General features: G+C 58.0%; 1 protein-coding gene across 3 annotated transcripts in view; it reads right to left on the bottom strand.

The window, feature by feature from the left end:
* Positions 1–527: 527 nt before the first annotated feature.
* Positions 528–13,772, bottom strand: part of DNAJB6 (DnaJ heat shock protein family (Hsp40) member B6) — a 70,367-nt gene continuing 57,122 nt past the window's right edge. For 2 of the 3 annotated variants that reach the window (XM_073888927.1, XM_073888928.1), the window contains exon 9: positions 8,675–9,121. In XM_073888927.1, coding sequence (XP_073745028.1) covers positions 8,799–9,121 — 323 coding nt within the window. In that variant the 3' untranslated portion in view covers positions 8,675–8,798. Of the gene's footprint in view, positions 1,912–8,674; positions 9,122–13,772 lie in introns of those variants that run through there. The other variant, XM_025859116.2, reaches the window with a different exon arrangement.

Genomic DNA, 13,772 nt, shown 5'->3' with positions numbered 1-13,772 from the left:
GGCGTGCCTGGAAGGCACCATCCCACAGAAGCTGTGTCCCGACGTGACTGGCCTCAAAGCACAGTGAGGGGCGAAGGCGATGAAACTTGCCTCACGCCCTCCCCAGGTGCCAACAGCAGATCCCTGTGTGCGAGCATCGGAGACATATCCACAGACCAAACGACTCCTTGCGAGAGGCTCTAGGTCCTGCAAGTGGGCCTCTTTAACCCAGAATCGCATGGTTTCCAGCATGGCCCTTGTCACGCTGCACCCACAGCTTGGACGAGCGGAACAGCTCTTGCCCCCCACACCCTCCGCTGTCCCCCTCCCTGCCAGCCAGGCCGCCGGTCTCACATGAGGTCAGCTCAGTGGGGGGTTGTCCCTCACACAACACCCCATCTTACAGTCTCCTGAATCCAGCCTCCTGCCTGCCCCAAATAGCACTGGATCGCTCCTAACTGAAATGATAGACAAGAACGGTTTTTACTTTTAATTACTGATAACAGGGCGACGTGCAGATATCAATAATGACGTCACATGAGCAGTAGCACGTTGCATTTACGTTTTATTTGTGTAGGCAGCACTGAAAATACATGAGGCCTTCATGGGCACATTTTCCACAATAAGCAGTAAACACCAGTCCACACCACCTCCCCAGCAAAGCCAAACAAAGCCAACTTCTCCACAACAGTCATCTTAAAGGCTGCACTCATTTCTGGCTCTCACGCCCATGACACGGCCACAGATGCAAGTCCCTGGCACCCCTCAATCCCACCCAGGCTCTGCCCGGGGCCCTCACTGCCGCGCCACGTGAGCACACACTCGTGTTGAGGCGGAGAACGGCCCGGGCAGGGCACATGCAAGGAAGGTTAAGGCAACGCAGGATCTAGTCAGTAACAGAGGGTTAAGAAACAGCTGATCATGCAAAGGCAGAAGCACAGGAAACCGCACAGAATCTTGCCAGGAAAAAAAAAAAAAAGTTTGCAAAGGAGACAATGTTTACAGATGGAAACATTTCCTCCCGCCTCCTTGTTCATATCTTCTTGCCAGAGTGTATGTGTGAACACCTCCTCTGTTCTTCCCAGCGTGACCCAAACTATGACCCAGAGATGGCATTTACCCAACAACATTCTGTAGGATCCCGTGTATGTGCTAAGAAGAATTAAGGGTCCAAGGAAAAAAAGATGGGATTTAGCAAAACTTAAACAATATTTGAAGTCAAGTTCAGGCTAGAGATTAAAACTACGATAAATATAAGGAATGACTTTACATCTAAAGTGATTCACCTCCGGGGCCCCCACGGATGTGGCCAGGCCACTCTGCAGAGCTGCTTGGAGGTCTAGCCCCGCCCCCTGGTCTGAAGGACGAGCACCCTGGAGGCTGTGACCCAGTGCACGATGCCGCTCGGTCACCCTGCCCTTAACTACGTGCTGGCTCCCAGAAATCTACCGCCATGAAGAAAGAAAGTCATTCCGAGAACACACACTCTGTTATCTGCCGGCACCTGTCACACCCCTAACGCTAGAAGTATCTCAGTAGTTGGTGTCACGTTGAGCAGCTGAAAAGAAGGCGCTGGGTCCTTAACCACCAGCGGAGACGAGATCAGATTTAGTGCCGGGAGAAGCGAGGGCAGTCCAGGCAGGCGCCACGCCTGTACCACCGCCACCCGCGACCGTCACTCCCATCTCCTGCCGTCCCTGCGCTGCCTGAGGCGTCCTCCGCATCCCCGTGCTGAGAAGGTGTGGTCTCGGGACAGGGGCAAAGCAGGTGCCGCTACCTAACGTGCGCACTACCACACGGAGCCGGCCTGGGCGCCGCCTCGGGCAGCGCGAGCGTGGCTGCAGTCCGTCTAGTGCTTGCCTTTGGTCGACTTCTTCTTCTTGGATTCCTCTCTCTGCTTCTGCTTCTTCCTCTTGCCACCTTCTTTGAATCCTAAGGAAACATGGCTCATGAAACACTGTGCAGAACAGTGGCTGCTTCCCCACTAAGAGGCAAACATGTTTCCAAATACTCCCCCGTGTTTAAAAAAAAGAAAAAAAAAAAAGACACAGTAAAGTCAGGTCTCTTCGCTTCTCTCCAGGCCACACCTGAAGTTCAACAAAACCACCAGCTGCCTCGTTCCACTGCACAGTGCAGCCTCTGACCCGATTCAAAGAGCACCACAGCCATGCAGGGGGCGGGCGTTCAGCCCACGCTCCCCTCTGCTCACCTTCGACAGCCCCACCCTGTGCCTCCACGAGACCCTGCACCCCTGCGCAGCCCCCGCAATCCACCGGGCAGGGCGGACTCCGCCCCAGGGATGGGGTCCCTGCAGCCCCGGCCAGACCAGAGTCCCGCCCGTAGAGGCAAGCCCGGCTGCGGGCTCATTTCCACGGGTTCCGGGCTGTTCATTCCCATTCCTCATCTAAGGATGAGAACCTTCCATTTTCCCTGTGCCGTGGACTTAACGTGTGCTTGGCTGAAGGTGAAGGAGAGACAGGTGAATGCACACTTCCTCACCCTCTGGAGAGCCCTGGCTTCGGCTCCGCAAAAATAACTCAGGACCTTGTGCGCAATTGGTCCAAACTATGTGGTGGAAGAACAGCAAACCGGCACACGGGCTGGACGCAGATTTCAGGTAACAAGGCTGTATTTAAATGGCCTGACTGGACAGGACGAGGGGCAGAACCAGCCCGGTCACTGTGGGACTGGGCCTTAACACACTCGGGCCCCTGAACCTGCCCAAAGACCATGTGAAAGCACTCTCGGGATTTTAAAGGACGCGGCCACATCCTGGAGCACCCTCTCCCATCCAGATGGGGCTGACGGTCTGTCAGCAGACGCCACAGGGGCACGACGCTCAACCTTCTGCAGAACCACAATCCCAGGCACGAGGGTCCTCTGTCAGTTAGATGGGGGCTGACAGCCAAGGCACAAGGAGCCCCCGACACCTGCCCCAGGCTTGGCTCATGGCCTCACCACCTGCTGCCAGGGCGATGCCTGTGAGGGCGGTCTGCTCACCCCTTGACAGCACTGAAGGAGACCACACGCGCCTCAGTAACACCAGGCCTCAGAGCCGCTTAGTCCTCACTCGAGTGACGCAGGAGGCTCTACGCTCCCCAGTCCTTCTCCGCCTTCCCCTGCAGCCTGTGCACCTGAGGTTCCACGCAACCTGCGTGTCTCACCTGGGGCTGTTACACCTGCCAGACACCCAGGGCCCTGTTTGTGTAGGAAGCTGCCTCGGAGTCTTCAATGGGAGGGAGAAGACAAAGGGCTAACCCACTTGGCAGGGCAAGGGTGAGGGCAGGCAGAGGGCTCACCCACAGCCGCACACGGAGGCAAATCCAGGGAACGGGCCCCAAAGGTCATGATCAAGGGGCGCGGCAGAGGGAGAACAGCCTCTGAGGCATCAAACAGGGAACCAGAGCTAGTCTGGGGAACGTGTCAGTGGGTCCGTTACTGGAGGTGATTACACGCAGGAGGCACAACGAGGTGACACCAAGATGGCCCCATTCGGTCCCAGGTGGGCCCCAGGCCGGCCATGAGTGGCCAGCAACGGCCAGTGGCTTCGAAGGAACACACGTGGGGTTCAGAGGCCTCACGTGTGATTGTCTGGAGGCTCGGCTGACTGTGGGCATCTCTTCTTAGAGGGGAGGACGGCCTCCCCTTCCCCACCAGACTCAATTACATGTAAAATAACCTGAGAAGAAAAAGAAAAACCTGCTAACCTACTACGGAGGAAGAGATCTTTCCTATCCCTGGGGCTCGAGACACCAGTCAGAGCAAGATGACAGAAGTCCCGTCCCCCCCTACGCTCCCTGTGCCGTCCAGGCAGGCTTTGCTCAGCTGCTGACTTCCAGGCTCGATGATGACAACCGAGCCTGAGGGAGCAGAAGGCCCCAGAGGAACACGGGGCGGCCATGGGGCCAGCTGCTGAGGCCTGACCCTCTCCTGCCTCCACCTGACCGCCGTGGCCACCACTGCAGTCATGAAATCCTAACACCTGACCCAGAAGGGGCCTTGGGCACACGCGGGGCAGAGCTGGGCTCGGTACTGCTGCGGCCCCAGCCCCTCGCCCAGAGAGCCCCTGCTGTCACAGCGCACCTCACTCCAAGTCCCCATTAACATGTCACTTCTACCACAAGGCTCTGTTAAGATGACAACAGAAAGGGCGCCTGGGTGGCTCAGTTGGTTAAGCGACTGCCTTCGGCTCAGGTCGTGGTCCTGGAGTCCCGGGATCGAGTCCCACATCGGGCTCCCTGCTCAGCGGGGAGTCTGCTTCTCCCTCTGACCCTCCCCCCTCGCATGTGCGCTCTTCTCTCTCTCATTCTCGCTCTCTCAAATAAATAAGTAAATAAAATCTTTTAAAAAAAAAGATGACAACAGAAAAATAACTTGGGACAAACTAAAGGAATTTCAGCACAAATGACAAGATTCTGGGGGTGCGGAGCTAGTGCCCCTGTGACCCAGCTGACATGTCCCACCCGTGCATCTGGTGCACGTGAGGGACACCGACCAGCCCGAGGCTACAGACCAGTCCCAAGGCCTCGCAGCCACAGGACCCTGCTCAGGCACTGGCCGCAACCACCCCTCCTGCCGATTGCCTCAAAGACAGGGGCCAACGGCAAGCAGAGCCGAGGTGCCTGGGGCTCTCCAGTCACTACGGAGGCAAGTTCCCAGAGCTGACCAAGAAAAACAAGTTTAATTTACCCCGACAGCCAAGTCTGTCTGCAGGAGCTCCAACACTGGAGGGAGCCAAGGGCCTGGTGCTCGGACAGGGGGCCCAGGGCAGAGGCTCCACAGGGACCGGCCGTGGGGGCCACTAAAAGCATGCGACCCCATTCCCAGGTCTCCCTGACCCCGCCCCAAGCCACACCTGTGGCACAAACCTCGAGGGGTATCCAAACCAACCCAAATCTACCTACTCTGTCACAGGGCAGGGCAGCAGCAAAGCAAGTTTTCACCAAGGCCTCCCCGCCAAAGACAAAGCAGTAGCGTGATTATGGGGACAGAGACACCTTTCGGATGATGAGGATCTAAAGCTGCAGGACAATAGGGTGGCAGCGCGGGGCCGGGACTCTGAAGAGCCCTGGGACTTAGAGGTCGACACCCGGGTCACATCCAGGTGAGGCGGGCGCTGCTGGGCTCCGCGGGGCGGAGGGCACAATGGGGTCCACAGTAAAGCAGAATCACCGGGATAGTCTCTGGGAAAATATCTGTGTTCTGGGACAAAGCATACGAGGGAAAGGGGGCTGCCCGCCACCTGGAGTTCCTGCACGGCTGGTGCATTCACAGAACAGCCGCCCGGCCATGTCCGCGCCTCCTCGCTGGTCGGACACCCCTCACCAGTACCACCAGGCGGGCTTCGGCCAGGCCGGACGGCTCACACCAAGGATCCCTCATGGAAGGAAACGTTTTAAAGCCCCGTGAGTTCTTAGCAGAGAAGCATGTTAGGTACATAAATTAGTATCATTAAAAAGACCGACTTAAAAAGCTGCCCAAAGCGGCCGGCAGCGTGGGACGCCACGCAGCTGAGCCTCTGCACCATGCTGCGCTCCACAAGGCCAAGCGCCCCACAGCAGGCCTGGCTCACGCGCTTCCTTCAAACCCCATGCATAGAAAAAACAAAGCTAAAGGATCAATTCTATTCTTTTAGTTGTGAATTCTTCTTCATGTTGAGTACCTTTAATTTTCCTTCTCAACAGTTCCATGTTCCTGATGCACCGTCTGTGCGGGGTCCACACATGAAAAGCACGAACCCTCTCTCAACACTGGACTCTGACCGTGTCCAGGTGACGCACGGTGTGCGACCCCAACAGCGCAGCAGGTGGGCGGGACAGTTGGCCAGGAACACAGCGCAGTGGCCCGTGAACGGCCACACCAGCCAGTCAAGACCACGCTGCCTGCCACCAACTCCTGCACCGCGGTGGCCAACCCACCCAACACCCGCCCGCCCCCCCGCCCCCGCCGCCCCGAGCAGAGACACCACTGCTCCCCACGCTGCACTGGGACCCTGACCTGGATCCCGAGTCTTTCGGCTGTGTCGGCCACATGGGAAACCCTCCCAGAAGCAATCAACTCAGAGTCCAGAGGAGCACAGCTGAGGTGAGAATGCACCATCAGCCCAGAATAATCGCTTCCCAGAGCTGCCAGGCCGCCTCCATGCCACACGGCCAACGGCAGGCTCCCAGGGGCCACTCCATCTAGTGGCTGTTCCGGTGTGGAGGCGCCCAGGGACCAAGTTCCTTCCTGTGCGCATGTTCTTAAGAAGAATCACTTGGAAACGCGGCCCAAAGCCGCCACGCAGCGCCTCCAGACTACACGGGAGCACACAGGCTGTCTGGCCCAGGGGCGGTGTCCAGGTGTCCCCAGACAAGGGTTCGTGCGGAGCTCCAGGGAGTCTGCTGGGGGGAGCCCGAGCCCCCCTTTATTACTGGCTGGCACCCGGATCTGCAACAGTGGACCAAGAGCTGGAAATGGTTTGTGCAGGGAACTGAAGCCTTCTGTTGGCAGGAAGGAGACCCTGAAGGTGATGGTCTGACTAACCTGGAGGATGTTCACCAGCTTTGTATCCAAATTTGCGATTTTGTGCCACATTCTTTTCTCACTTAGTCTGTTAACTCTTCCTTTGGGGCAGCTTAGAAAGTCAACCGAAGTGTCTGGCACAAGCTCACAATACATCTGTATGAAATTCAGGTCTTTAATTTCTTGTGACTTAACCCTGACGCTCTTTTCAAGACCCCATTACTCATGGTGACTCAACAGCATCAGAACCCCACCCCCCGGAAGGTGTTCTGGCTGTCCCAACCCCACCAGGGAGGGGCTATGCTCCAGGAATACAAGGCAAGCCTTTCAGCCTCCCAACAGCCAAGGAAAGGGGGCTGGATGTCCGTCCCCCGCTTCTTTTGTCTAAGACTTGTGCCAGGGTCAAAAACATGCCTGGACGGGACCTGATGGTAAAAACTGACAAAACCATGAGATTTCAGGGAGAAGAATGAAAAACGCTAGTATCCCAGGATTCTCCAGCAGGGCTAATTTATTCTGTACTTGGCAGGTGTAGTCTCCGAGGATCTAGAGCAAACAAGCAGCTTCGCCTGGGAAGCATGGGTCTCACTCTGAACTTGCGATCTGCCCTTCGGACCCGCTCTGCTGGTGATGGTCCCACATCCTGCCCCAGGAGCCTGGCTGCCTGGCGAATAAGACTCCACCAGGGAGGCCCATCTCTGCACACCTGATTCTTGGGAACTGGGATATTCCAACCCAGTACATAGGTTTATGGGGTCCTTCCAACCAGACAGACATAGCTCCTTAAAAATCACTGTTCAGGGGCGCCTGGGTGGCTCAGTCGTTAAGCGTCTGCCTTCGGCTCAGGTCACGATCCCGGGGTCCTGGGATCGAGTCCTGCATCGGGCTCCCTGCTCCTCGGGAGCCTGTTTCTCCCTCTGCTTCTCTCTCTCTCTCTCTCTCTCTCTCTCTCTCCGTCTCTCATGAATAAACAAAATCTTAAAAAACATATATATATTAAAAAAAAAAAATCACTGTTCAAACAGTGATCTGTTCAAGCAAACTGAGTCTACAACCCTGCCCCCTGCCACAGCCCCTGACTACCACACTGCCCGCTGTCCAAAGACCACTCGGTACCAAGAGCTGACAATCGATGCTAGGAAAATGTCCACATGCTCTCAAGGAAGAATGAGTTCTTTCTGAATCCATACAGCTCTTCCAATTCTCTCCATTTTTCATTCAATTACTTGGAAAAGGCTAACGTCTCCCAACGGTCCATCTCTTTGTGTTAGCACCACTCCGGGCCAGAGCTGGGGGCGTGCGCACAACCCCGTGTACACTCTCTGCTGTGCTTCGAAGCCCCAGGACACCCATGGTCAAGTGAGTGCCACATTCCTTCTGTCCTCTGCAAAACCCTACCAAGCACCTCCGCTTGATCTGAGGACGACCAGAAGGAGCTGCGAGGGACCAACTGCCCGATAGAAAGTTCTGGGGCAGGAAGGGGCCCAACCTCATCCTTCTAATGCCCGACTGCGATGGTGTGTTCTGTGGAGGCCCACAGAATGAGCCTCGCACGTACCCTGACGACACCCTGACACAGGGGACCGAGGACGGATGTCTTCGTCTACCACATAGCACGCTGCGGGCACCGTGGCGGCTCCCGGTGGCGACAACCAGGATGGGCACAAATGTGTCACACGAATGAATAATTCAAACTCATCTGACACCGGGCCTGCAGAATGCAGGTCAAAGCTATGGCACAGACATCTCTCAGGAATGACCCAGAACTTTCTATGGGGAATTCCCTTCAAAGATCCATCTGGGCTCCATTAGAAATTACAAGCCAAGAAGCTGGAGGAAGGCAGAGCCAGGGCTCTAGAGCAATGGGGTCGTGATCACCCAGCGCGTCAGAGGCCACAGAGGAAACACTACAGCTCCACCTGGGAGGAAGGCGGCACAAGGTGTCCAGGAGGGGTGCTCCGTTCTATTTTTAACCAAGCGCAAGTGAAGGCACAAGGGCCAGGAAGCAAATGCAAAACATTCCATCACCAAGACTGCAAGGGGCCCATCGTTCAGTGAGCGGCTCGGAGCATGTGGCCCGTCCAAGTTGCAAGAGCTCAAGCACTAAGTGCAAAGTGACAAAAAGAAACATTCCAAGTAGAAGCGGCACCTGTCATCCTCTGCCCAAGACAACACACTGCATACCACTGTGGAACACTGGCACCCCGTTTTAATCGGGGGATCTCACGGGAGGGGAGCCGAGAGCAAGGGGCCTCCTCCCGCCGCCACCATGCTCTGAGAAGCCTCTCGCGGGCCCCCGCCCAGCCCCGCCCAGCTCAGGTCAGGACACAACAGCACAGGAGTGATTTAGGTCCTCTCTGGTCTCGGGAGGGAAGGTAGCCGTCCCCTCGGGGAAGCTCCGCGTCGGTTCCCTTTTGCACACCTGCACAGAGCACGGAGGGGTCCCAGGGGCTGCTGGTGGCCCGCTGGCTGCCTGGCTCGTCCTCCTCTTCACGCGTGTGGAGAGACTCAGGTTTGGGCAGGGAGGCCGGCCTGTGTGGCCTCGGTGAGTGGCCGCTGGTGCTGGCGGGCTGGGCGGGCAGCGCACTCTGGCCTCTGCGCCGGCACTCCTCCAGGAGAGCGTCCTCATCGGCCACACCTGCAAGCACAGGACGGGGCGGGCGTGAGCTCGCACTGCTCCTCTCTCCACCCCGGCACGCAGCACCTGCCCTGGGGGCCCCCACTCCCCTGCAGGAGGAGAAGGAAGATGCTGAGTCCACCACCTGTGCTATCAGGGCCTGACCTTAACCTTCAGAGACGGGGCTGTGGCCAGGCCCGGGACACAGCTGCTCGTACACGCCCCTGCGCGTGCGCGCGCGCACACACACACACACACACACACACACACACACACACACACACGACTTCACGCGTTGTCAGAAGCACATGTCCTACTGAAATCCGTCAGGGGCCAGACTGCCCATGAAAATTTGTCAAAACTGACCAGTGGTTATCACCCTGCAAGGAAAGGGCTCCAGATGCTGCCTCCCATCCCGTTCATGGGCAGCCTGAATTCTAGAACCTGTCCATCTAAGGGGGGGAGGGGTTGGCTGGCTGGGAGGTGGGGGCCTGATGGCCCGTTTCCCTGCCCGCGCGGGTCGTCTGTCACCCCAGAGACACATCCAAGATGGGACAGTCCTCACTGCTCTCAACGCTGTGTGTCTACTGGTCTTTAGAAAACAGAAAGCAGTTTTCCACATTAAACACTAGGAACTAAGTCAGAAAACAAGTTATAATTGTCACTGAATGATCTCAAATTTCACTCTCTGAAGGCTCTTGATGACCAGGTGCGCAGGTTGAGAGAAAGGTGTCATATGAAGGCAGCAGCAATGCTGTCACACCCCCATCTCAGGGAACAATGGGCCCAAGGGCGCTCCCCAAGCCTCGTACCCACCCTGCCCCGTGGAGGGAGGTGGGGGCGTCCGCTATACAGGGCGCAACAGTCATCAGACGCCCAGCCAGCCAGCCCACAGAACCCGAGCCCCAAGAAGTGCACTGAGAGGCCACCTCCCTCCAAGCATGACCTCCAGCGTGGCACGGAGCGTGGACTGTCCCGTTCCCGCCTTCCCCGTCGGAGCCCCAGCTCCCAACGTTCCTGAAATGCAGACGAGTTTTTACCACACAGGTGTCGGCATACGGCTCATTCACACCAGGTGCGAGGCTCAGCGCGGGGAAGGCAGCGCCCACCTAGATTACTCTGGAGGGCGTGAAAGCACTTCTCACCGGTCAACTTCCGAGCCACAAGCACTGGCCCCAAGCCCTGGTGTGACCTCTGCCCTCGCATCAGAGCGCCGGCCACTGGAATCACGGCCACACTGGTGAGAGGCGGCGGGCTCCATGGTCCCAGCACCCACACCAAGCTCGGAAACTACTGGAGAAATAGGAAGTCCTGGGGCAGCCTGCATCATGCGACTGGCATTTTAGAGGTTTTCCAAAGTGAGTCTCAGGTTCCTCAGAGAGCCTCTGAAAATCCCCCACAGCTCCGGACACCCTGGGCCCAACACATGTGCTCCGGGCTTTCTGGCACTTGGACCCCCCACCAGCCCCGCAGCGAGGCTGGGCTAAGGGCCAGCGTCCTGTTCTCTCCCAGCTACCATGCACGTGTCCCACGTGTTGGCCGAAACGGAAATGTTAGTTTTGGAGCCGTTTAACCAGGCAGACCATCACGGGGGGAGGGAATGCTCGGCGGTCCCATGCACGTGGCCTGGACAGACGTTTTCACTTTTTTCTTAATTTTATTTATTTATTTGAGAGAGAGAAAGAGAGAGAGCACATGAGAGGGGGGAGGGTCAGAGGGAGAAGCAGACTCCCCGCTGAGCAGGGAGCCCGATGCGGGACTCGATCCCGGGACTCCAGGATCATGACCTGAGCCGAAGGCAGTCGCCAACCAACTGAGCCACCCAGGCGCCCAGGACAGACGTTTTCAGTGAGGACCTCGGACCCACTGAGGGTTTCTCAGAATCAAATCCAATGACTGAGAGAACACGGATACCCCAGGCCTGGCAGGCACATCCCCTCTGGGGCAGGTGCCTCAGCCAAGGACCACCCCGTGTCTGCAGCAGGAAGGCGCCCATGCGCGGGGCCAAGGTCGAGGTTGGGGGAGCACTCGAGGGAAGCCCATCTCTTGGGGGGGGTCTGTGGTCTGATTATGTGGCCTTGTGTTGTTTTTGGCAAATAAAACACAAGTACGACTCCCAAATACATGGTGTAGGTGCCAAGGAGCTGGCGATGAGTAGTAACCGCTACATGGTGACCTGACTTCAAAGCCTGCATTTGCAGTGGGGAGTGGAGAAGGGCAGGGAGCCAGGACCTCGGTGTCTGCAGGCGCCTCGGCTGCAAGCCGTGCTCAGGGAGGGGCCTGTGGCCGTGGCACCCGAGCTCACACCACGACCAGCTTTGTGCCCTGAACGTCAAGGCACATGCTCAGCTTCTCTCCACCTTGGAAGGAGGCAGGAAACCTGCGAGGGCAAACGGGCCGCCCCTCCGGGCCCCACACCATCACACCTTGTAATCAACAGTGATCACAGCAGAAAATGTCGGCACAAGTTCAGAACATGGTCAGTACCTCTCCATGTGGGCTTGGCTTCGTGAGTGGCTGGCGGAGGAGGACGGGGGCCCGTGGGGGGAGTCGCACCCTTCCCAGCTTACTTACCCCAAAAGTTCAGGAACACTCGGATCCGAGTCTCTCCCCGCCAGCCGTTCCGGCACAGGCCGGAGAGGAGGTGGCCTTTTCCCTGCCACCTCCACAAGCACCTGCAGCCACCGCGGCCAAGGATCACCCCCCACAGAAGAGCAGGGAGCTGGTCTGAGCGCAGACCACTGGCCTCGCTTCCGTCACTTACGGTGCAGAGAAGGTGGGCGTCTGCTGCTGGACACAGGCCCCCACAAGCTGGAAGGCCGCCACGGGGCCACACGAGCCACTGTGTGGGAAAGCAGCACCAGGCCTGGGCCGTCCTGCCCGTCACCGGTTCTCGCTGCACTAAACCACCTGCTCGCCCCAGGCCCAGGACGGGCACATACACCAGCTTCCAGGGCCGCATCGTGTCGGGGGTTTGCTGTGTGGTGAGAAACCAGAAGCCTCGGGGCGCCTGGGTGGCTCAGTCGTTAAGCGTCTGAGTCCTGGGATCGAGCCCCACATGGGGCTCCCTGCTCGGCAGGAAGCCTGCTTCTCCCTCTCCCACTCCCCCTGCTTGTGTCCCCTCTCTCGCTGGGTCTCTGTCAAATAAATAAAATCTTTTAAAAAAAAAAAGGAAACCAGAAGCCTCTAAGATGTTAAGCTCGATATTCTGAGAATGCCTTGAATATGCAGAGACCGAAAGCAGGTGCACGTTGAAGGTTTCTGTCCGCTCCAGACTCTGGGCGAAGGTGCCGCGTCTCCCACGCCTCTCGGATCCAGACACACTCAGGGCACAAGAGGCAAGCACGTCCCTGCCTCCAGGACTGCACAGGAAGCCGGAGTCCTGCAGGGGCTCCCAGGCCCCAAGCGCCCAAGCCTGCCCACCGGCTCCGACCAGAGGCTCAGTGCCTGTCCTCCCCACACCCAACCTCCTGGGCAAACCCTAGTGCTGCTGCAGCTCAGACCTCTCGCCCATGAGGCTCCTTCCCTCGAGCCCCGCTGCAGAGGCCCTGCAGCAGGAACTACCACGCCATCAGGGTGGGTGGCTGGGGCTGAGCACTAGGCTGTCGGGTCCACAGTGCCCCTTTCAGAAATAGAGGAAGGACACACAGCTGAGCACCTACTGTCCCACACATCGTTCTCTTCCTGATACACACAGTCGACCCTTACAGGGGACACAGTGACCTGTGTGCTCCCCCAGGCCCGCCATGCCACTGAGAGCTCCTTGGGTCTGGCGCAGGGGCAATCAGGTCACTGACCCCACAGAGTTCCCACAAAACTTAACAGTATCTCAAGAACCAGGAAAAATGATTCAGGGAAAGGAGATAAAGGACAGAAATGAGAAGCAAAGATTAAATCGCGGTCTTGCCCCAAATCTTCACTGGATACTTTCTGCAAGGCCTCAGTCCACACGTGCGCATTCAAGCACTCAGAGTCCACTACATGTGCGGTATGCTTGCAGGCGTTGACAAGGTTACGAAATGGGGCCACCACCCTCACCCTGATGGTAGCACGTATGCCCAAGTTTGAGGAAAGGGATGCAAGTGCTGGTTTTAAGAAGAACGCGGGTTATGATGGACTGGACCGTTTGGAGCCCCAGGGCAACGCCATCGCTTCCGTGGCAGAGCCTCTGGTCCTCACCGCAAGGCGGGAAGCCTGCCTGCGCCCCCCAGGCTGAGCACCGGGCTGTGGACTCCACGTGCCAGGACCTGAGCCGCCCCCCACTGCTCCCCCCACCGCGGCAGAGGCTCGGGGAGGGGGAGGGGGAGGGGGAAGGGGAAGGGACTCGACATGAGGAGAGGGAGGAGCATCTGGACCAAGGACGGCCCGCACCCTGTCTCAGAATGGACTGCGGCACAAAGGGGCGGGTCAACCGGTCGTCAGGACCCACTGCTCCTGCCTCGTGGTGACGAAAGAGGGAGCTTGTGTGGGGGGTGAGCACCGCAGGATCGGAACTGGCTTTACCTCACCTCAACTGCAGAGCAGTCTTACCAACCTTCCGGAGCACCAGATTCCGCGCCCCACCCCCCCCTCCCCCCCCCCCCCCCCAAGCCCTTTGTTCAGAGCCTCTTTGTTCTGCCTTCGGTTCCCACCAAAGCCCCGGGACGCGGCAGTGCCAGGTCGGGAGCATTCC

Source organism: Callorhinus ursinus, unplaced genomic scaffold (assembly GCF_003265705.2).
Source record: "Callorhinus ursinus isolate GAN/ISIS: 27379988/994484 unplaced genomic scaffold, GSC_fseal_2.0 scaffold99, whole genome shotgun sequence".
Lineage (NCBI taxonomy): Eukaryota > Metazoa > Chordata > Mammalia > Carnivora > Otariidae > Callorhinus > Callorhinus ursinus.
Note: the sequence above shows the minus strand (reverse complement) of the source record. Positions and strands in the feature narration are given on the sequence as shown.